The sequence below is a fragment of the Taurulus bubalis genome (genome assembly GCF_910589615.1).
Source record: "Taurulus bubalis genome assembly, chromosome: 11".
Taxonomy (NCBI): Eukaryota; Metazoa; Chordata; class Actinopteri; order Perciformes; family Cottidae; genus Taurulus; species Taurulus bubalis.
This window is the reverse complement of record NC_136599.1, coordinates 21,582,160-21,606,544: the sequence shown is the minus strand read 5'-3', so window position 1 is coordinate 21,606,544 and position 24,385 is coordinate 21,582,160. Positions and strand designations below refer to the sequence as shown.

At 43.9% G+C, this 24,385-nt stretch overlaps 2 protein-coding genes across 2 annotated transcripts; one reads left to right on the top strand and one right to left on the bottom strand.

Annotated features, from left to right (window-relative positions):
* Nucleotides 1–336: 336 nt before the first annotated feature.
* On the top strand, nucleotides 337–9,695 carry brpf3b (bromodomain and PHD finger containing, 3b; the record flags this gene model as incomplete). Its single annotated transcript, XM_079226364.1, has 12 exons — nucleotides 337–1,874; nucleotides 2,025–2,181; nucleotides 2,360–2,491; nucleotides 3,304–3,432; nucleotides 4,054–4,366; nucleotides 5,269–5,631; nucleotides 6,301–6,903; nucleotides 7,221–7,302; nucleotides 7,400–7,488; nucleotides 7,692–7,786; nucleotides 8,039–8,193; nucleotides 8,466–9,695. 12 exons carry the CDS (start codon nucleotides 337–339, stop codon nucleotides 8,647–8,649), a joined length of 3,840 nt encoding a protein of 1,279 aa, XP_079082490.1. The 3' UTR covers nucleotides 8,650–9,695.
* A 2,707-nt stretch (nucleotides 9,696–12,402) lies between these two features.
* Nucleotides 12,403–20,350, bottom strand: nr1h5 (nuclear receptor subfamily 1, group H, member 5; the record flags this gene model as incomplete). Its single annotated transcript, XM_079225998.1, has 10 exons — nucleotides 12,403–12,605; nucleotides 12,914–13,027; nucleotides 13,169–13,258; nucleotides 13,390–13,506; nucleotides 13,943–14,036; nucleotides 14,135–14,233; nucleotides 15,773–15,897; nucleotides 16,024–16,164; nucleotides 16,260–16,658; nucleotides 20,254–20,350. 10 exons carry the CDS (start codon nucleotides 20,348–20,350, stop codon nucleotides 12,403–12,405), a joined length of 1,479 nt encoding a protein of 492 aa, XP_079082124.1.
* Nucleotides 20,351–24,385: the final 4,035 nt, after the last annotated feature.

Below are 24,385 nucleotides of genomic sequence, written 5' to 3'. Positions count from 1 at the left end.
TTAGTTTTATTGCATTGTTACAGCAAAGGAATTCGATTTAGTATAGTCCTGTGCATCTATAATGAGAAGAAATGAGGCTGTCCAATGAATCTCGCTAGATAAGAATAGGAGATTAATGCAAAATTAAGATAACACAAGCAAACAATAACAACAAAATACTATCGCAACAGTGGAATTATGGCATAACATTTTAACATTTCACTGTAATGCCACCAAATGCTTATTCTGATGCAAACTACGTTTTGGATATTAGTATTTAAAGTCTACAAAACCATTTTATTTTATTATTTGATGTCCTTTTTATCCCAACAGGAGGTAAAGTGTGACTTGTGGCCTATGAGGAAGCCACGTCGAAAAGGCCAGGTGGCCACAGGGGATGGAACTGATGTCAGGAAGTCCAATGGGACAGTTGGCGGACGTGGGGCTGCCCGCCAGCGGTCCCCATCCCCTTACAGCCTCAAAGCGTCTCCAAGCAGAGAAACCCTTTCTTACTCCCAGGCCCAGAAGGTGGTAGAGGTGGAACTAGATGGTAGGCTTCATCGCATTTCTATTCTGGAACCCTTGGAGGTCATTACTGAGGATGAAATGATGGCTCAGGACATTATTGAGTGTAACAGTAACAAGGAGAACAGTGAGCAGTCATCACCTCCCACCAGCAGTGCCCAAACAGTCCGCAAACCCATCACACCCCGGGGCCGCAGGAAAGATTCCAAATGTCCCGCTGTCAAGTCGCCACCACCTTCCAAGAACCACTGTCCCAATTCTCATCCACCATCCCCAGAAAAGTTTAATGAATCACACCATCAGCACATGACCCTACCTGAACCTAAGTTTCACGTGTTAGAGACCTTCACGCCAGTCGAAGCACGTCCTCTGCCCGCGGCATATTATCGTTACATTGAGCGGTTAGCTGAGGAGCAGGAAGCTGAGGCAGAATATGACATGGATGACGAGGACACCGTCTGGCTGGAGATGGTCAATGCTGGCCGGACGTCAGAGGGTTTCTCAGCTGTCACACCAGACTACTTTGAGCTGATGGTCGACCGGATGGAGGAGGAGGCGTACCGGGAAGCCCGCAGCCGGGCACCCTCTCAGAGTGCTATTGACGACGATGCCTTCTGCTGCGTGTGCCTGGATGATGAGTGCCTCAACAGCAATGTCATCCTCTTCTGCGACTCCTGCAACCTGGCCGTCCATCAGGAGTGTTATGGTGTACCCTACATTCCTGAGGGCCAGTGGCTGTGCCGCTGCTGCCTTCAGTCCCCTCAGAAACCCGTTGACTGTGTTCTATGTCCGAACCGCGGAGGCGCTTTCAAACAAACGAGTGACGGCCGCTGGGCACATGTAGTCTGTGCCATCTGGATCCCTGAGGTCTGCTTTGCCAACACAGTGTTTCTGGAACCAGTGGAAGGGGTCAATAACATCCCGCCGGCACGCTGGAAACTGACTTGCTACCTGTGCAAGCAGAAGGGCCGTGGTGCATCAATTCAGTGCCACAAGGCCAACTGTTACACTGCGTTTCATGTCACGTGTGCTCAGCGTGCTGGCCTGTTTATGAAGATCGATCCTGTGCGAGAGACAAACGTTAATGGGACTACATTCTCTGTTAAAAAGACAGCATTCTGTGAGGCCCATTCACCACCAGGACAAGAGCCCGTCTCAGATGAGGAGAGTGAAGGGAGAGTGGTGGGCAGCAGAGCGAGGTCTAGCAGAGGACGGAGTGCCTACACAGACGGCCCTGCAACACCGAAAAAAGGCAGGAAATCTGAAGATGCTGCCAAGATGGATAAAAAGAAAGGGAAGAAGGGATCAGAGTCAACAGAACAACACACTGCATCACCACAAGTGACTGTGCCTCAGATACCCACAAGCAGGTAAGACTTTCTTTTATTTTGAATGTAATAAAATGCTGCGCATCTGTTGTAAAAATATGTTTTAACCAATTTAAATAAGTGTACAATGAGTGATGAAATGCCTGGAACAATGTTAGTTATGTTAGCCTGCATCTATCTCTGTTGTTACAGGCTGAATATCATCTGCAAAGGAATCCTCTTTCAGAGAAAAAAACAGTTCATGCATAGGCTGCATAATTACTGGTTACTGAAGCGTCAGTCGAGGAACGGCGTGCCTCTGGTCCGGCGTCTGCACTCTAGCATCCAATCCCAAAGGAATACTGAACAAATCCTGGTAGGAAACCGTTCCACAGTCTTGGCTCTCAGTAACTATTTTTGTTCTCTGATGATAAACAAATTTGTGACGTTATTTAGCCATTGTCCTACCAAACAATTTCTAAAATTCATTGAGTATGTCAATTAAGTGTTGATACATTGCCCATTGAAAAATGTCTTTTACTTTGTAGCCTGAGGTGGATGAGAAGGTTTCTGCTGCAAGAGAAGCACTGAGATATTGGCAGAAGCTGCGGCATGATCTTGAGAAAGCAAGGCTGTTGGTGGAGCTCATCCGCAAGAGGGAGAAACTCAAAAGAGAACAGGTAATATACACAGCATGACTCTCACATGCTCACAAAGGGTGGTGACTTACTGTATTTCCCACGATATCTTGTTTCGTCCACAACTCAGACGGATACTATTTACTGTCATGAGGAGTAAAGCTAATAGTCACGTTTAAGAAGCTGAATTGAGAGAAAACAAATGACTCAAACTGATTAATCGATTAGCAAAATAGCTTGTGAATAATTTAATAGTTGACAATTAATCAATTTAATATTTGCGGTTCTACAGAAGGCAGTATTTCAAATCTGAATTGTTGAGGATCGAAAGGATATAAATTATGGGTCTTTCAAATTGTAAGGTGTTCACCAATGTAGTCTAAAGAGCTGAGATGTTTGAATTGTCACACTTCTTTGCCTGTGCTATAGAGAGTATACATATTTCTTATATTTATTTATACGTGATATACCCTTTGCTATAATTGAGTGGTAAAACAAAACCAACAGGTGGCTGCTATGTGTGTCACACGGAGGAAAAAAGAAAGAAAAGAAAAGACCATCAATTATACATATGATTGACTGGCCTGCCACTGCACATCTACATTGGCCTGTGTATGTTACAATCTGATGAGTTTGCATGATAATCTGGTTGGCTGTGGACATCTTTATAGAAATATTTAGATTTAATCAAGTTTCATAGAAAAACAATTTCCTCGGTTAGTTAACATTGCCGCTCAGTAGTATTGCTTCTTTTCCCTTCCTCCTTGAAGTTTGTAAAAACTTTCTTCTGAAATTTTTATGCCGGCAACTTCCACATATGGTGACATCACATGCACATCCTCTGACATCTGCAGGTCAAAGTTCACCAGGAAGCTCTGGAGTTGCAGTTAACCCCGATGTTGGTGCTGCTCCGCTCCACTCTGGACCAACTACAGGAGAAGGACACAGCCCAGATCTTTGCACAGCCAGTCGACATCAAGGAGGTTAGACGCTTCACTGTTACAACCCCAGAGACCAGATGTAAAAAGGTTATATAGAGTTGCTGAGCAACTCGGGGGTGTAGCAAAATTCAGAACGAGTCATCGTTGCAATTATTAAGAAAACAGGGCTTCATAGTTGCTGAATTCACTTGACCCCAAATTTAATTTATAGCTAATTTATAGCTGCAGATTGAAAATCTGTTTCCCCAACAGCATAATCTCTAGGTTCTGCCTGCTGTGAGCGGTGCACATGACCAAATTTAGAGCGAGGAGATGAGATATTTCTTGCCAAATGCACCTTGGGAAGCGTAGTTAACCTTCCCCCGAGGTTTCTATGTACACAGGCTTATTCTTTTTATCAAAGAACCAGATATTTTCTTATATAGCTTGTAATCTTTTGCATTGATAATTTAACTGAAAGAGGTCCATGCCCATCAAAGCTGTCAAAGAGTTACAGAGTGTCTGCCTACATTTATTGTAATTCTACTTGTGGAACCATAGCAACCAAAACAGCACCCCCACTTTATATAACTTTTTCTATCTGTCCAGTTTTTTTGTATTTGAATTGCTTATATGTGTCCCTTCTCCTCATGAGCTTTTAGAGTTATGTTGTCTTGTCCTCAGGTCCCAGATTACCTGGAGTTCATCAGCCAGCCCATGGACTTTTCCACGATGCGCGCTAAGCTGGAGAGTCACGCCTACCGCTCAGTGGCTGACCTGGAGACCGACTTCCACCTGATGGTGTCCAACTGCCTCCTCTACAACGACAAGGACACGGCCTTCCACCGGGTAGCGCTGCGTCTGAGAGACTTGGGGGGAGCCGTACTGCGGCATTCACAACGCCAAGCCACCAACACCGGCCTGGACCTGAACACTGGCATGCACCTCTCTGAGTCACCGCAGAAACGAGACTTTTACAGCTGCACCTGGGAGGATGGTAAGACAAAACGGTGGCACTCAACGGGAAATGTGACCACACACATCTGTTTTACTTTAGATAGGGGTCTGTGTGTACCCTTCTTAGGAGTAGATACTTGTTTAGATGCATGGTAAATGTTTCAGTACAACCATTTTTTTTTTTTTATTCTATTTCAACGATAATATATTAATACACTGCAACTCAAGGGTGGTTAATTGGGACTGAAATAGATTTGCGCTATACTTTATTTTGGACATGAATTAAAGTGTGAGTTTTATTTTGGAGTACCTAAATATAAATGATTACTATTTCAACTCTTTGTTTTAAAGAAATACTTCACTCACAAAATGACCATTTGTATATGAATTACTACGTAATACTGTGTAATAATACGAAATGTTCTTCATGTTCTTTTCTTGGAAATAGCTTGAACGTAAAATAGTAAATGGGGTGGTTGCATGCCTCACTTTGCATAATGCTCTCTTTTGTGTATAGTGGAGCCTGACATTTTCCAACAAGTGATGGATTGGAATGAGTTATGAGATGTGGCAGGAGAGGGATGGCTATTATATATTTAACTAGGTCATCGTTTAAATTTTTTATCAGAATTTGGATTTGTCTTTGAGTTTCTCTGACTCTTCTATCTACTATTGTTGCTACTATTGCTAGTTAAACACCATCTCATACTCGAGATGTAGCTCAATAAATTGCAGTATATTCTGTCTGTGAACAGTACATGACAAACTGAAGTGCTGAAAGAGTCAAGTTCTGGCAGTTCTGAGTTGGTTCATGATCAATTAATTTGACTGGCCTTTGTGGGGGAAAAACCACAGCACTTGGCTCTGTTCCACTTGTTCCACTTTCGTGGAACGTGCTTGTCTGCGTCACCCTTCAGCCTGACCCCTTCCTGTTGTGTCCAGTTGACAGTGTGCTGGATCCAGACAACCGGCTTCATATGACGGTGGAGGAACAGCTGAGGGAGCTGTTGGAAAAGATGGACTTTGTCTCCTCCATGCGATGCAGCGGCGCCCGAACCAGACGCATACGCCTGCTTCGTCGCGAGATCAACAACATCCGCTACAGGCAGGGCCAGCACCACCGCTCCAGCCTTCTCAATGGACATCTGAAGGACGAGGACGACGAGGAGGATGAGGAGGAAGATGACGACAAAGATGCCAAGGCCGACCACGACAAAGATGCCAAGGCCGACCACGACAAAAATGCCAAGGCCGACCACGACAAAGATGGCAAGGCCGACCACGGCCTGTCGTCCTCGGACAAAGGTGGGTGATGAAAAGCACTGAACCTTTCAACAGTATGACATTGCCTGCATGAACCTTTTAAAAACCTCTTACTTTCAATGAGACCAGTTGTGAACATGAGCTAACGGAACATTGTCCTCAGGTAATTGAGCCAGGGTCCCCCCCACGCACCAACCCCAACCACCCCACTGTCTCCAGTCTAGTAAGTAGGGGCCCACAGAGTCTCGTTAGCCATGGCTGCCTCACAACTCCTCTCTCCCAGTGCACTCTATGTCTGCACCTCTTCTGTACATCACTCTCATGGACTCACCACTCTCCATTGGCCACGTACAGTCATGCCATGTCATCCCACTCCAGGCTACTCCAGTCTCTGCTACCACAGAGGTGCGCCGCAGAATACCTGCGATTTGTGTCGAGTCTTAAAATACTGCCATGTTGTCATGTTGCTGGTGTACAGTTGTGAGGGCAAAGTTATCTAATCACTCGTCTTGATAAGGTCCTCCATATCTATAGAACACCTCCACTCCCTTTGAGCCGGTTAAACTGATTGAATGAGATGTGACCCATTCCGAAGTGACACCATATTCCAGTGTGAATACTACACCACCGCATCACACGACATACTAAATGGACATTCATTTGAAATACATGCTAATGGAAAATTTAATACAACTTTTCCTTCTCTTCCAGATGACCTCAAATCCACTTCGCCCCCGACACTGGAACCAACCGGGCCGGCCCCTCCTCCGCGACACGGGGACGCCCCTGTGGACCCTCCCACGCTGCGGCCAATCACAGGGGAGCCCTGGTCCCCCAGCTGGGCCTGCAAACGCCTGAAGATGGACAGCGACCTCCCAGACCTCACCACGGAGAACATGAATTGCACTAGAACGCAGGAGCGGGAGGTGTTGCCGCCTCCCATTTTGCACAGCGAAGGACAGGCAGTGGCCAACGGCCTGCCAGAGCTCGCCGCTCCTCTGCGGCCCACCACCGGGGGAGTTGGACGAAGGACCTCCGTATTGTTCAAAAAAGCGAAAAATGGAGCCAAGCTGTTCAGAGAGAGAGACACGCCTTTGCTGAACGGAAAGGAGCAGCAGGACAACAGTTCCAGCAACGCCCCGACAGCACCCAACTCCACAGCCAGTACCCCGTCCTCAACACCTTTATCCACTCCATCTAAGACCCCACAGAAAAGCCCCGGACCCCCCACCCTCAATGATCAATGGACCCCCAGTCGCTACATGAGCTCAGATAGTGAGCTGGATAAGACACCAAATCATACACTGGAAAGTGGTGAGAGGCTTTATGTAGTTCCTTATTAGTTTTTACGATCCTCACACAGAGCTACTGAGAACTGACTACCTGTGGCACTGAAGACCATCAGTCGGATGTGTCCACATGGGTAATTAATAAATGTGCTGTACTTTAAATCCCTCTTCTTCAAGAGATGGAAGAGCTGTATTCAATTTGTCTTTATCAATTTTTAATATCCGTTTATCACATCAGGTTAGCATCTGTATCTGCACATATCTGTCTAGGTGTGTCCTTTTCTATCTAGTTTTCCTCCTGGTCTTCTGAGGTTGTTCTAAGTATTCTCATTTGCTTTTCAGGTCTGACCAACGGTTTCAACAAGCACAAAGACGGCGGGTCCGACTCAGAGTACAGCCCTTGTCCAGTCCTGCACAAAGAAATGTAAGACGCGGTGCAGCCATTGTCCGTGGTTGTTTGGTTGTGATTGGTAATGAGTACATTGATGCATTGATACATTGACCGTGATATTGTCTTCCAGTAGCTCACCACCCAAACGAAGCCTCGGGAAACCAGCTCTTTCCAAAGTTCCCTTTCTGGAGATCGTCAATGGAGACTCTGATTATACTGGTATGTTTGTTTTGTTAAACGCATGTCTCAGTTCACCTGAATTTAAATAGAAGTTATTCCTGCTGTGTACCATCATTATCCTCTTTTCTCACAAGTGTCTCCTAAGCATCGGGACATTTTGCAGTTCAAAATACAACTCTAACCACTTTTTTTTTTTTTTTTTTTTTTTTATCAATTAAAATAATTTCGCTGCTTTTTTGCAGGCAACGGCAGTCTAATGTCTACGGACGGGGCGGAGCTGGAGTCCCTAGTTCTGGTGTGGGCCAAGTGTCGGGGATATCCCTCCTATCCTGCTCTGGTAAGCCTGCATTCTTCTAAACGTTAACGACGCACCATCTAATATAAGCCGTCAACAGACGGTGTAGCTCTCTTGGATACTTGAAGGCAGCTTTTATCAAACATCTTGAGAAATTAAAATGAGGGAATTTCACGGTGATATATCTATATAACCAAATCTAGATCTAAATAAGGAGCTTCCTGGAACCACAGAACAGCCGTGTGAGCGCAGAGCTAGAAACAGACCTAAAGACTTCTCGACTGTTCGTTCCAGATCATCGACCCAGAGATGCCAGAGGAGGGCATGCTGCACAACGGGGTGCCCATCCCTGTCCCGCCCAAAGAGGTCCTCTCTCTGGGGGAGCAGAGGCAGGAGGAGGCCAACGAGAGGCTCTACCTGGTGCTCTTCTTTGACAACAAGCGGACATGGTGAGGGGCACACACCTTATATCCATGAGATCAGAATGCATTTCAGCTGGTTGAATTGTCCAGTCAAGGAGAATCAGAGTGACTAGGTAATTCTTCTACAGAAAAAAAGAATACACTTATTATTGTTAATTTGTTTTATTTGAAAATAAAATGAGCATAGTTTTATATATTGTAGTTGTATGTATATATTTACATTGAACACACAAATCTAGTATATGCAAACGGGTCTGAAGCAGTGCAAGTTGTCACCATCTGTGTTTCTGGTACTGTAGGCAGTGGCTCCCGCGAGACAAAGTGACCGCCCTGGGTGTAGATGACACGGCGGACAAGCTGCGCGTAATGGAGGGTCGCAAGTCCAGCATCCGCAAGTCTGTCCAGGTGGCGTACGACCGCGCCATGATCCACCAGAGCCGAGTCAGCCACAGCCACGGCTTTGTCGCCTCCAACTACCTGTAGAGGGCGACGGCAAGCGAGTGTGCGCACACAGTCGGCAACTATGCATCTCTGTTTTGGTCTTAAAGCCGCAGGTGGTCCTTGTATTTGCACCGTGGTCTCGGAGAGGCTGCTGCCCAGCACAGTCCTGGACTGTAGTACGGTCCCACACCACTAGTGTCTGACATGCAGAGCGATGGCGTTTTGCCTTCGTCTCGTCGTGGAGCTCTGGATGAAGTTACCTTCAGGTCCCGGTAAGCGTTAAATCCCTGTTCAGAGGGGTGTATCGAGGTATCCGCTTACCAGGATGTGAAACGGTGTGTCTGGATCAAATGTAAAAGAATTCTCTCTCTATTTCGTATCATGCTACTGCCAAGGAATCAAACTTTCAGAAAAGAGATTTGACATATTTATATGAAGCGCAGAAGATCACTGCCATCTTTTATACAATAGCTTTTTACATTTTAATCTTTTACAAATACACTTGTATATTATAAAGGCACACTTTGTGTACATATGTATGTTTATTATCAAACCCAATGTAATTTAATGTTGCTGTTTTTAAAATGCGTATTTCAATCAAGCTACAAGGGGCAAAACGAAGCTGTGTATATTTGTGGAGATGAAATAATTCCTGACTTGCTGCAGTTTTGTGTGTGTGTGTGTGTGTGTGTGTGTGTGTGTGTGTGTGTGTGTGTGTGTGTGTGTGTGTGTGTGTGTGTGTGTGTGTGTGTGTGTGTGTGTGTGTGCAGAACATACAACATAATGAGCCAATTGTTCTTTATATATGAATTCTCTTTTTGATACAGAGAAATTATTTATTTATGGGATGCAGAACTATAGAAATAAAGTTATATTGGTGAAAGTTGAAATTACATCTAATTTAAAGCAAATGGAGTGACGTTAAAAAAATAAAAACTTGCAGCCAACATTTAAAAAAAATAAGGTTCACATTTGGTTTGGTGATGATTTTACTGTCCATCATTCACTGTTGACCCCCAGAATATGCTATTTATTGTCAAGACTCATATTTTATCAAATGAAAAAATACACCTCTATAAGCTTGTAATACCTGCATATTTTATCTGCTCACCAAATATTTTGTCAAAACAAGTATTTCCACATTTTGGGAAATATAAATGCTCTATTAAAAACCTTTTGGGATACTTAACTGCAATTTTCTTCTCAAAACCAAAGGGGAGAACAGCCATTGTTTAGTATTGTTTAATAATGATCACTTGGAAGATATTAAAGGGTTTCGATCATCAGCTTAAAACTACTCAACAATAGCAGGTGTGGGGAAAGTGATGTTGCAGGTTTCAGTCTGAGCAGCCAGTCCAGCCAGCACAAAGTATGCGTTTTTATTTTTAACAACCATCAGCATAGTGAAAAGTACTGTTAATTGTTAGCAGTATACAACAGTCATAAAAAAAAGACCTAAAAATATATCTTCTCTAAACAAACGGCAGCAATCCACAAGCGCATATTAGTCCCATCAAGCTCAAATTCAACAATGGCCGCTAAACTGAAGTTAACAGAAAGTGGTGGAAGACCAACGAATATTGAACAGTCTGATCAATATTGGATAAAAACCTCCTCCTTTACACGCAAACATGGACTGACGCGTTGCACAAGGGAAATTGTTGCCAGTCGTCAGAATGCTGAGCCATTAAGCCTTACTCAATTATGAAAGAGGCGTCATTTTGACTACTACAACCTGCTGGAGAGCTCCAGATGTTTTATACTGATTAATTCCAGTGGAATAGAGGTTTTGCATATCTTTACTTGACAGCCGATTGGCTTACTTCAGACCAAACGTACAGATGGCTGGTCTGAGAGCAGAGCAGAGCTGTTGCAGTGAGCAGAGTGTATTCAGCCTCCGTCACCGCTGCAGAGGGAGATGAGCACCGGCCCGAGGAGATCCTCGCTGCCTCCTGTTCGCACCAGCCAATGGGAACATTTTGTTCATTATTTTAAGCCTGAAGGAGCTTAGAAGTTTTCTGAGTCAGGATTCAGTGAGCACACCAGAAAGTAGATTGTGAAGCTCCTGAGGCTTTCCCAGGGCTTTCCAGGGCCAGACGAGATATATGTTCTGGGTCGACCCCGGGCCCCTTAGCAGTTGGACATGCCCGGAAAACCTCTAAAGGGAGACGCCCGGGAGGCCTTCTGATCAGAAGCCTGAACCACCTCGACTGGCCCCTTTTCGTCCCAAAGGAGCAGCGGCTCCCTCAAGATGTCTGCGCTCCTCTCTCAGGCTCAGCCTCACCCTACGCCCTCCAGAGAAAGTTTATTTCGGCTGCTTCTGTCAGCTCCCTTCTCACCACCTTGTCAATCTCCCGCTCCATTTCACCCTCTTAAAACTACCTCGTTCAAACTACCTCGCTTGGGGCATTGACACACTCAATCACGGTCTGATGGAGCCCAACAGAACCGCGACGTGGTTCTCAGGTCCACTGTTCAGCAGCCAGGGTGGAACCGCACTGCTCCTCCTGGATGGGACATTAGACAATTATGGGGGGGGCTTTATAGCACCCTTGACAAACTTTCCCAAGGAGGCTGAGCAGTTTGATATAATTGAAGCACACTTCTAATCTGCCCACCCTATTGAAACATATTACCATCGATCCTCAGGCGAAGTGTAGAGGTGGTTGCAGGTGGGGTGACCCATCAGACCGGCACCCCCTTCTTCTGTATGTGGACTTTCAAACAACTGAACAGACGCAGAAACGAGGATGCAGGAAAGTACAACTGGTGTTTTCACAATGTAATGTACCGTGTCTCAATTACAGAATCTTTATTTCAAGTAAAGTTTGAATGGAAAAAGGCTCAAATAAAAAATAAGAGACGAGGTTTTGCTGGGAATTGTATGTAAGATGGAAATCCTGGTAAAGTATGTAGAAAAAGTCAGTGTAGTTTACTATACTATGACATTTCATGTTTTTTTACGTGCGTGTGTGTGTGTGTGTACATTCAGAGCAGACGGCACAATGAGCCGATTGTGCTTGATATTTTAATTCCTTCTTGATTATCTCTTAGTCTCTTTTTGGGCTATAGACTATTAAATCGTATTTAAATAAATGGAGTGAGGTTTTTAAAAACATGCAGCCGTTATTTTTAACTGATAAGTTCACTTTTGGTTTGGATTTCACACAAGACCGACCGCCATCATTCACTGTTGAATATTCGCTTTATTTTTGAGAGATCCATAATTATTAAATGAGAAAATATACCTAAAGCTTGCACTACCTGTATATTTTTACAAAATATTCAGTCTCGATAACATTTTTCACATTTTGAGAATTAAATGGTCTAATAAAAAACCTTTTGGGAAACTAAGTGCAGTTTTAGGTTGTTACTTTTTAAATTAATTTTAATTAAAAATAAAGGATTCAGACCATCAGCTCAAACCCTGAGGAAGAGTTAAAAGTGATGTCCAGCTAGCACACAGTCTGCATTTTATTTTTATTTTAACAATATTCAGCATAGTGAAAAGTACTGTTAATTGTAAATGTTAGCTGTATACAACAGTTATATATATATATATAAAAAAAAAGGCTGATAAAATATCTCTGGTCCAAACAAACTACAGCAATCTACAAACACATTTCAGTCCCATCATAAGCTAAAGTGTGTGAGTGTGTGTGAGAGAGAGAGAGAGCGAGAGAGAGACCAAAGAGTCCAACACAGTCTGATCATCAGGTGAGAACACTCCTCAGCTCAGGGTCACCTAGTCCTTTAATTCAAACACCAGAACCATGTTTGGTGGGTTCCCCTCTGTCAGTGTCCGGGCTGCCGTCTTATCAGGAGGAGGTAGTTGTGGCGAAGCGTCCGCAGCTCTGTCAGTCGGCCCAGCAGGCGGCCGAACCGCTGCGGGCCCCCTCGCGCAGCTCCAGCCTGGGCCCCGCACACCCTGGACAGCAGGTCCAGGATCAGTTCCTGCATTTTCTCCACGCAGCTGGCTGCCTGCAGGGACGCGCGGTCTGTAGAACGGGGGACACAGAGAGAGCCTGGATTGTGTTTGTATCCGGACACTACATTACTGAGTGATACAGATGTCCGACTATGAAACCCCCCATGCTACAGAGCATGTGAGTTACAGAGCAGGTAAGCTACAGAGCCATTTTAAGCCTGGACCCACCATTCAGAGGCATCTTTTTACTATTAAAGCCTGCTCAAGAGCTCCAGATGTGTTTATACTGATTATTTACAGTGGAATAAAGCATTTGCACGTCTTAAATTGACCGCAGTTTTTTTTTTATTTCAGACCACACAGGTTCCTGGTCTGTACCTGAGCAGAGCAGAGCTGTTGCAGTGAGCAGGGTGTATTCTGCCTCCGTCACTCGCAGCGTTGCCATGCTGTGGAAGAAGTTGAGCACCGGCCCGAAGAGATCCTCACTGCCTCCTGTTCACACCAGCAAATACAAATAGGGAATTGTTCGTTTTATTTAGATAAAATAAATGTATACATTGAACATACTTTTTTGTTCTGTCACAGCCTGTAAAATCGTTGATATTTTATGAGTGAGCGCACGTCTGGACCCACCTGAATTGACCAGCATCCCACTGTGGATGTTTTCCTTTGACGCTACATTTCTCAACCAGTTGTGTGATGACATGCTGAAAATCTGCAGGACTGATATTCGGGGAAAACAAATATTATTCAAACTAAGTATCAAACTGAACTAGAATAGTGTGCGCGTGTGTGTGTGTGTGTGTGTGTGTGTGTGTGTGTGTGTGTGTGTGTGTGTGTGTGTGTGTTCACACCTGGACTGGGGCTAGTTGGGTTGTGGGAGAACTGCTGTGCTGAGAGCAGGAACATGACCTCCAGCGAAGAGATGGACAAGAGAGAGCTCTGGTCAGGAAAGTCCAGGAGGTCAAACCCTGTGAGGGGAATGTCCATATTTGTTACGTTTATTGAATTTTTCATGATGTTCTTTGAGTGACAGCTCAACAGACTTTGATGAAGTTCTATTTTGTATTTAAACATTTTTACTCCCTCGTATGCCTCATCACTCGCCAGACACAACGGTAATGGCGATGAATGGCAGTATACGTAAATCTTCATCATATTGTCACCATCTTTAGCCTACTCGACTATTCATCTTTTTTTCTCTTTACAAGGGAAGTATGCCAACAATGCGTCTTTGGACGTTTTTATTTATACGTGGTGTTATCATGCATCACATATAGGATAAACCATTTGAATCCCCTCTCTTTGAACTCCTTTCACGTTTCCGTTACATTATAAAAAAATAAAAAACGTTTCTCTTTATTACACATCACAGATTCTGAAGGCCACATAGTCCATCAATCTCACCTGGCACTGTCCTGGCAAACTGTAGCAGCCGTTGCAGTTGGGGCGACGCAAAGTCAGACAAGCCCTCTCCTTCTGTACACGACCACTCAAGCAGCTGAGCAGACACACACAAGCAACCATGAGGGCAATGTAGATATGAAACTGGGTTTTTTTTGGGGGGGGGACCACAGCTGTTTCCACTTGGTGACCTACCCTGCAGTGGCTGCTGTCATGTGCTTTGTACAGCTGATGGGCCTCCACCATCCGGTCCACGAGGTACTTCTGTTCTCTGGTTAAACTGGCAGACACCGCCTGAGGGAGATGGAAGTTAACGACGTGTGGTTACACCAGTATAAGGATTATGATATAACTTCCACATGTTAAAACTATGACAAAAGGTCAATTTTTATGGCCTACTATGATGTTTGTTTTTCATGACATACTATACTATGACTTTTTTAAATTACATTTTGTTGTGGCACAGTGTACTATAATATATATTAGACTACTTTTGTATGACATAACATACTGGGACATTGTGTGACAAACTATGACTTTTTATGATGTTTTCGTCACATACACAAGGCCATATTTTACGACATACGATATTTTGACTTTTATGACATAATATACCGTGACCTTTTTTTGACATGTCTTCTGGCATATACTATGACATTTGGCAAGACATATTATACTAGGACTTTTTAGTGACATGTTTGATGACATTAAAGTGACATACTATACAATGACATTTATGACATTTTCGTCTCATAATATGCTGTAACATTTCTTACGACATACTAAATTATGACTTTTTATAGCGTTCTTTAATATGACCATTTTGTGACATTTTTATAGCTTACTATGGAAATGTTTTTTATGCCACAGTATGACTTTTTTAAATTACATTTTCTTTTTTTTTTTCTTTTTTATGACACCCTATCCTTTGACATTTAATATGACATTTCAAAGCCAATGTGTGCAATGTTGCAAATGAATGAGCAGGACTGCTTCATGGCAAAACTGAGTTTGCCAGGTGTTTGATTTTCTAGACGAGGCTAAAACAAGCATTCACATCCAGCTGTTCTGATTAGAAAAACAATACACTGTATCAATATGGCAAAATATAATGACATGTACCGTGAAAGAGCAATTTTATCCAAATCCCCCACTCCAAACTATAACTGTATTTATAGACATATAACCAACAACTAACCAATAATAATTTAAACAACCACAGCATCCTTCAACCCAACGTCTAACTAACACTAGTTGATTGACCCTTTGCTAAGTCCCGCCGCTTGAACCTAGACTGCCCAATCACAGCGTAGCATCAGCCAGCTCCGACCAGGGTCCGACAACTTATCCAGCTCTGCTTCATAGACTCTTACGCAATTGTTTCAGATTTTCTTCATTTTCAGGCTGTTTTTTGTGGATTTGGAGCTAGTCATGGTAAACGTTGTGTCATAGTGATAATTGTTATGGGAATACACATGCTGCTTTTGCTTTTTAATGGCAGTGACCTACCCAACTACAGGAACCGTGATCATTTCATTGTCTTCTGTTTTGCTAGCCAAGTGATGTGGTGGCTACCTTTTACCCTGTAATGTGTCAGCGTTAGCTTCTATATTTTAGTTAGTGACAGTGTGGGCTCCATGGTAGCTGAGTGAAGGGTCAATTAGCACTACATACAAAGTGCAGGTGGCACTAGAGGAAAAGTCGAGGATATCGCCAAAGTTAGTAGGATTCATCTTCTGGGGACCATGAATGTCATCAAAATGTCACGGCTATAGACCAGCGCTGCTATCGCTAGGCCAACAAACAGACTGGGTGAGCCCTGCTTTCTATTACCTGCCCAGGTAGCCTGTTGGTAGAGCTGACCCTCTTGCTGTCTGTGTTCTCCTCTTCCTTGTGTCCTCTGACCTTACCGCCTTTCCTCAGTCGTTTGGACTGGCACTGCACCTCTGTCAGAAGGCCTGAGAAATAAAATGCATCTTCAGGCTCGATTCAAATCAGTTAAACGGCGATTGTTTAAGCAGGTATTGATTACTCCCATCAATGCGTTCCTCTTATTAAGTTAAATCAGGGCAGAGGTCGCTTACACTCAGCCAGCATTCCCACTGCACGGCACTTCCTCAGCCGACAGTCTTGGCACTTCCTCCTCATGTACATGTCCATCTCACAGCCACCGCCACTCTTACATTGATACACAGCCTTTTTAGTCACACTACGCCTAAAGAAACCTACAAGTAAAGAAGCAGAAAGGATGTCCAGGTGAGTCCTCTTGATTAACTATATGGAGAAAAATATATTTTTTGAATTGGAAAGTGAGAAATACCTTTGCATCCCTCACAGGTAAGAGCGTTGTAGTGATACCCTGACGCTTTATCTCCACACACCACACACAGCTCTTCCTGACCTCTGCCCTTCCCTCCCGACACCACCCGCGTCCTCCGGCCCAGGGGCAGCCCCACCACTCCGAGCCCCTGGGCCAGGACCCCGCAGTGGGGCTCAAGGCCGGGATCACAGGGGGCCTCCAGGCAATGGGGGCTGTAGTTGTACGGAGGATGGCAGGGCTGCGAAGAGGAAGAGGAGGAGGACGGAGAGGACGTGGAGGAGGGCGGAGAGCCATAGAGGGAGAAGGGCAGGTTGGCGGGGCTGTACTGTTGTTGGCTGCAAGGGAGCAGCTGAAGGTCAGGGTCCTGGAGGGGGTAGCCCAGAGGGTCAGCCAGCATGTCTGAAATAGAAAAATGAGGGGGGGGGGAGTATAATAATTGTTTTGGTGGTCAGAGATGTGTTTTTTAAAACTAATGAGTGAACTGTACATCTACAGATGCACACCACTTCAACATGGCTTTTGTAATGTTGTGTAGATGTGTGGCCTAATTCAGGATTTAAAGTATTAAGGCATTTAGATCTGACAAATGAAAAATGAATTTGAACTTCTAAGAAGACCGGTAACTTCTTGGAACATCCTTGCCACTTCCTGGGGAAAAAAATAGTTCATCCTCACTGGTGCTGCCTTTCTGCCCATCCTATCAAATCAAACTGCCTTTTTATGTTTCGGAACTGACATCCCATTTGATTGGGTTATGACTTATTTTATATTTGTATCATTGTCAACGAACCTCATGAAAAAGACATGTACGAACAAGGTCTGTCTGTGTGGCTTAAACCCGATATATCGTGTTCCACTGTTTTCAAAATTAGAAACACATCCATGTGTCACACTGGGTGACATTTTCTTTCACTGCGTTGAAAGTAGTCCATTTTGAGTCAATCTCACATACACCACCCTCCTGCCAGAGCACCACATGTGTATTCATCCACAGCTAAAAAATAGTCACCCAACAAATGCCCTATTTACTCCTGTTTGAGTAACATTTGCGATAAAACTACAGTGACCAGCAGTTTAAAAAAAAATTACTGCGCTTTTTGAAAATATAAAACTGACTATTTGTGACAGCTTTTTTTTGTTGTTGCTGTTTTTACAGCTTGATGTGTTTAGCAGGAGCTAGTGGGGTTAGTGCTGAGTTCCACAGACAAGGCAGAGAAGTCAGAAACTATCAAGAGACGGAGGTAAACATTGTTATTTTTGCTATATTAATTAGATTTGCTGACAATAAGATAAATAGAGTAAATAGACTAACATCAAATGTTGCTATGGATGTGTTAACTTGCACACTAGTATCCCGTTTTTTGAGGAGGGTGTGATATTTACATGGAGCATGAGAAACCTGGCTATTTATTTCACATTTTACATGGCAGCTACACACACACACACACACACACACAAATCTGAACAACAGATCAATAGCGTGCAATTAGCCAGAACAGAAACATGAATGACGAAAGTCAAAGAGCGTCACAGGAATGTGGTCTTACGTGACTCGTGTCACTGCTTTTATGGTTCTTGGGGGATATAATAAAAAGCCGAGATTGAGGCCTTGTGAATTTACTGAAACAGGATGCAGCTGAGAGCTCCCAGTGCCATCAAGGGTGTTTTTGATCCTCTTTTCTGGATGCTCATTCAGCCTGTAATGGCCGCTCCGTGTTGTGACGGACTGAAGCGTCTCTGAGCTTGAATCAGCAGCTTGTGTTTTTGCAAGTCCGGTCTCCTTTGAGAAAACATGTGTGACCACTGGCAGCCTCTGAAAGAACAGCTGGACCAGTACTACTGGGACTGCTGTGGGATCTTTTATGCGCTGATTAAACAAAGTGCTCACCCAACCGTCAGGAGTCTCAGACACTGCTGGAGATGGGAGTTTAAAGGGTAAAGATGAAGATGGGGACTAAAGTCAATCCGATTATATGGAAAATGTGTCTTCTTTAAAAAGTGTGCCTTCAAGCTTTGACAGGTAACAATAACAACCCTTCTTGGAGGTCTGTAGCTTTGCTGAAGGATAACTTAAGTGACTGGAATCACAAGAGACAAACTAAAAATGAATGGTTAAAATCAAAGCAAGCAAAGGTCTTGATAGACTGTCTTTTAGTCCCTAGTATGGCCGGAGCAGAGACAACTCTGATGACAATGGCTGGATCGTTAGAAAGGCCTCCCAGTCAGAGGCTCCAGGGCCCCAAGGGCCTGTGAGAAAGAGCCCTTATTTTAAAGCGACTGTTACAAGCTACTGTATTCTTGTTGAAAAGTCACAAGGCTCGGTTCCAAAATAAAAAGAGATGTCTCGATCACATTTCTTATTGAGTGACCGTCAGTCACATCTTGAAGTTAGTGGAGAAAGTGGTATCAATGGTCTCATCCTGAACTCACGGCATTCTCACAAAATACACTTCCCACATCACCCCATTATCCCCGTTGAAGAACCGAAACATTTCGCCCCCTCATTTTCTCTCTGAGACTTTCTACCTCGGCCTTGAGGACCCATCCAAGACCAAAGGAAAACGGTACGGTGTGGGAATTTCAATACTTTGCCACTGCGACTATTTATCAGTCGTCAGTCTTCAACATTTTGGACCCTAGAAATTGTCTGTAGGTGTTCATGAAAAAAAACAGTAGATGTAAAAAACGGGTGCATTAAGTTCATCGACACCCTCGATCGAGTAAATATCCCAATCATCACTTTAAAGGTGGCACTTGTGAACCCGTCCTCACTCCATCCTTTTGTCCTCTTTCGTTATCTCTCCAGATGTTTTCTGTCTTCATCAGACCGTGGCAGCGATGGTTTTGGGGGCGGGGGTCCTTGCTGTGACAGAGCTGTGGCTGCTCTGTTTGTAAACCATTTGAACACTGTCTAAACACTCCTCAGCCTCCCTTCCATCCCACGCACTAGGGAGCCAAACAACACCAGCAAACTACCCCCCATAGCTCCGCCTCCACCGCCCTCCTCCCCCTGCTCCTGGGGGCAGACAACAGGGGGAATTTGTGGATGATACACGTCAGTATAAATAGATCCTCCGACGCGCACTCAGCCTCCCTGCGTGTGGCGAATGCATCGAGCCGGCTGAGACTCCTCAAGAATCTTTTTTCATGTGAGCGAGTTCTCAGAGGCGGTAGATAAAGGATCGACGTTCATTCATCAACTGTGAGAGTTCAGTCACATCCTTGTTGTAACAATATAACGTATAAATTACCCACTTGCTTAAAGGTGCTGCTTTGCTGCTATGTTAATGCTCTGAATGTTGAATTATGCACCTTTAAAGGGATCCTACATCCCTTTTTTTAGACAGTGATGAACATGGGATATTTTATTAAATGTGCAAATGGGACGTTAAAGTAGAATAGTAGAAAAAAAAAGTCTTAGCAGTCTGACTCATTAATGTCTTTTTACTTTATTTTAATATATTATTCATTAAAATTAAAATGGTCAAGAATAGTGAATATAAACTTGAGTAGATTTGAGTAATCAGGTGTAGTGGGCCGATCCTCTTTTAGATAGTGAATATCTAAAACGTGAAGAAATTCAACTATAAACTACCTTCAACTATTTGCAGTAAGTGAGAACATTTGTTTTTATAATTTAGATGAACAAACCACTTTCACAACAAAGTTGACACCGCAGATTAGAAATGAGCCACGAACCAATAATGCTATAAAACGTAATTTGAATAAATGTACCATTACTGAGAACACTGGAAGTACTTCAGTAGTCTCCACACATTGAGATCACATAAGACATTGACACTCACGTCTGCATATCTAGTCTTTCCTGTACTTCCTGGTTTGAATGTATTGGTGTCAACTTCCAACAGTCCAACTAAGACATTCCAGCTTCAGTGTTTTATCTATTATTGTAAAAGAAAAAGAAGAAAAAAGGAAAAGGAGAAGAGAAAGTAAAGGCAAAGAGAAAGACAGTCAGAGGAGTGTGTGGACTCACCGTAATACTGGAGCTGCTCTGTTGAGCAGTAACCATCCGAGGCGGAGAGAAACCCCCCTGCCGAAAAGCTCATCTCCAATTCAGTCCACTCTCTCATCTGGACAGAATATCCTCTCTCCAGCAAGTAATACAGGATTTATCTTCACACACGCACTTACAAAGACATAAACACACACACAGTCAATTACTCAGAGGATTCACAGACATGAAGGATCTGGGAAGTGCAGAAACATTCCTCTATCCCCAGGATGCGTCCAGGTCTCTTAGCTGGAGAGGCTGAGGTCCCGTCCTATTTATAAAAAAAAAAAACAGAGGACGAGTGCAGCTGAGGCTCTTGGTCTGTGGTGGACGATGTGCTGGAGGAGGTCTTATTCGTCCCCGGGGGGATAGACGAAAGGGAAAGCAGGGGACTCCCATGAAGGACAGGGATGTGACTGGGGTCCAAACAGCTGGACCTGGCCGGGACTTCACAGATTGGAAGACGGCAGGGCTGGATGGACGGATGGAGACTTTATCTCCACAGAGTGAAGAACACTCAACACTCATTGAGCGTGTGTGTGTGTGTGTGTGTGTGTGTGTGTGTGTGTGTGTGTGTGTGTGTGTGTGTGTGTGTTGAGGAGGTTTGGCCTGAATGGATGTATCCTAGAGTGCAACAGCTGGGCTAAAAAAAAAAAAGATTTTTGTTTCTCAGTTTAATCCGATGAGTCGAAATAAAGTAATTACATCATTAAATCAATTGTTTTATAAAGTTTTTCGTGGATTAAATATTTCTTGTGAAGCTTGCAATACTAATGTGTGTTTGTCTGTCTGTCTGTCTGTATTTGTCCTCCAAGCCTTCGGGAGTGTGTTTACTCTGCTTTGTTTACCGCTGTTCTGTTTGTGTTTCAGTTAATATTGGACAGCAGTTAGATTTAAGGGGCTCGGGGACCACCTCCTCCCCCACAGACGGTCAACCAGGCCGGGACAGAGCAGAAAAGGAGACGAGGCCCGAGCCGCCAAGCGGAGACAGAGGAGTGACCTCAACACTGGCCCGTGAATCTCTGAGCGGGGCCGTTTGACATGCAGCATGCTTACTGAGGATTAACGGCGTCCTCCCACCCGCATATCATCCCTTTCACTGGCTCATTATGAGAACCAGGACCTGCTGGCGGATAGCAGAGGGGTGGGTCAGTAATGCTCACCGAAGCCGTAGCCTTCAGTGGGGCGATCCTGATCGATCTCAGTGATGAATGACACAGGAATGTGGGTGCTAGCTACACAGTGTCTCTCCTTTGAAGATTGTGTCCAAAGGGTAAATCGGCACACACGTGATCACAGTCCACGACGACAAAACAGCTTTGAGAGAAATTGTACTTCAGGGAAAACCACAATAATGAAGCAGAAATGAACGCCGTAGAGCTACAATAACATTTAACACTACAAGCCTGCCTTTACATGGTGAATAGATAAGACTAATAACTACATTGATAATATTATTTTAAAGGTGTTATGGTTGGATAACGCTTACGGAGAACAGATGCATCCAAATGTACTTCATTGATATAACATTATTGTTCTGTTTCTTAAAATTGTAACTCTACAACAGATCTTTCTGTCTATTCTATTGACTGTACACAGCAGTGATTTGAGCTGAATGTTATAACATCAGCTTGACAGCCAAACATGTTAACAACAACACATAATAACATGCTTACTATTTTCTTCATCTTTGATAGCGGGTTAGCATACTGACATTTGCTAATTAGCACTAAACACAAAGTAGAGCTGAGGCCAATCAGGAGTTTTGCAGGGATTTTCTCACCAACCAACGTATTGGGCAATTTAAACATTTGACCTGAAGATGATACTAGATGGGAGAGTCAGCGGACCACCACAGTTCTAACAATTCACTCCAGTTTCATGTCAATCCATCCGTTAGTTGTTGAGATATTTGACTTAAACCCATAAATGTCAACCTCCCGGTGTGCCGAGAAGAAAAGTCAGAGGACCACCAAAGTCATTATGGTTCATCCACTGGGAACTTTGAAAGTTTTTACCAAATTTCCTGCCAATCCAGCAAGTAGATGTTGAGATATTTCACAGGATAACCTGAAGAGTTAACCTGCTGCTGGCACTAGAGTAGAGTTAAGGGATTCACCAAAGTTATTAGGGTTCATCCTCTGGGGACCGTGGATTTCTGTGCACAGTTGTTGAGACATTTCACAAAAGCCACCAAGGGATTAACGCACCAGGGCGTCACCAGAGTCGGTAGGATTTATGCCGCTAGTGTTCTAAAAGATCAAATAACTGCCGATGAGGTGACATAAACTCACTTTATTCTAATTTAAACCAACTTGTTTGATCTTCACTCGGGCCTAATCTTCTTCACAATACTACAACATTCTAGATAGATGCATGAATCCATTGCTGAAGAAGAGGTGGTCTGTTGAGTTTTTCCTCCATTAAACATCAGTGTGTCATGGCAAAACAAAACAAGCATCAGCCATTCCTCACAACCGTCTCTGACCTCTGAGGACTGGAAGGAGACTTGAGAGCAGGCAGCAGTGCTAAGAGTGACGCTGAACAATGGGTACAACATCCGAGAGCGTGCAAATGTCGCCATGGATCTTCAGGAGGTGTCACACATTGTTGGACACGGGCCCACCGATGAGGGCTCGCCCCATGGGAGATGAGTATCACGAAAAGAAGAGGGAGAGTAGGGGGGAGGGAAAGACTTAGTAAAGGATATAAATTGGACTCTGGCGTGATCCCTGAATTAGGTTGTGTGTGTTCTGTGAACCAACGAACTGTCCCAAAATGACGAGATGAACATCAGAGGAACCGGAGCAAAGTCTCGCATCTCAACGTAACACAAACTTAAACAAAGCAAACAGAAAATGTCAACTTTTCCCTCAAACTGAGCGATGGCATGTGCAAACCTCCCAAAGTCATTAGTCCCAAATCACTCACGGTACAAGCCTGGAGATAAATTCGGCACGTCGTAAATCCTTGTTCAGGCCGTGGTCTCCATGTGGCCAGCTCCTCTTTATCAGAGAGCCGCTGGCGGGTAGCTGCAGCTCGATAATGGTTTCAGGACTGTTTACTGATCCTCGCAGGAAACTGACACTTACATTAAAGTGGCCTCGGGTTCGTGAGTAAAGGTCACAACTAATGTTTGAGCATAAGCGAGTGAGCGTGCTTGCGGGTTTATTTGGCCATCAAGAGAAGGAATGTTAAATGTCAAATATTAGTTGTCCCTACTTAAATGATTTGTTTGAAACCATTTCATATGATCTGTTGAGGTTACTATTTGTTCTGGATACAATCAAATACATTATATTCCTTTTTTTTTTTTTTTTAAATGAACCTTCTGGATCTTAACGTAGCATGTAGAAACTGGCCATCGTTAATAACACCTGGACTTTTAATCAGCTGGTGTGAATTACATTACATCTTTCTTCACTGGAATTCCTTTGAAATTGCATTGAAGTGCAGCAGAAAAATGACAATTTTAATGTCAAAAACTCCCTTTTTTCTTTCTTTTTTTTTAAACCCAGATAGACTGGACGGATTCGGAATGCAGGATAGTAACGTGCTGCTCTTTGGGTTAAAAATCTGCGCGTTGGCTTCTGAACAAATCTGTTCATGTTGCAGTTGTGTTAGTTAGGAGCAGAGGTAGTGGACTCACCGCTGGTGGGAGCCTTCCTGCTGCCCCGAGCGTCCCGACGTACTCTCCCTTTGTCCAACTATCTCACTTTTTGTAATGTTGACTTCAGCCCAGCCTCCATCCTCACACTCTCACACACACACACACACACACACACACACACACACACACACAGAGTAAACAGACTGCTGCTCTTGATGTGTGTTTTAGCTGGACATGCGGAAACCTGACCAAAGATCTTGTTTTCCTGTAAATGTTCTCTTGCAGGACAGACGTCTGTCAGTGAGGAGAAGAAATGATTTAGACCTTTTCATGGGGAATATTTTGGGAAACATGAAAAAATTAAGCTGGGTAACAGTAGCATTTAGAGGCAAAGTGCAGGGTGTGTGACAAGGTATAAGTTAAAGATATTTTCAATATCCTAAATTTACCTAAAAATCCCCCAGCACGGGGCCTTTTGGTTGCACTAGGGATTTGAACTGGCAA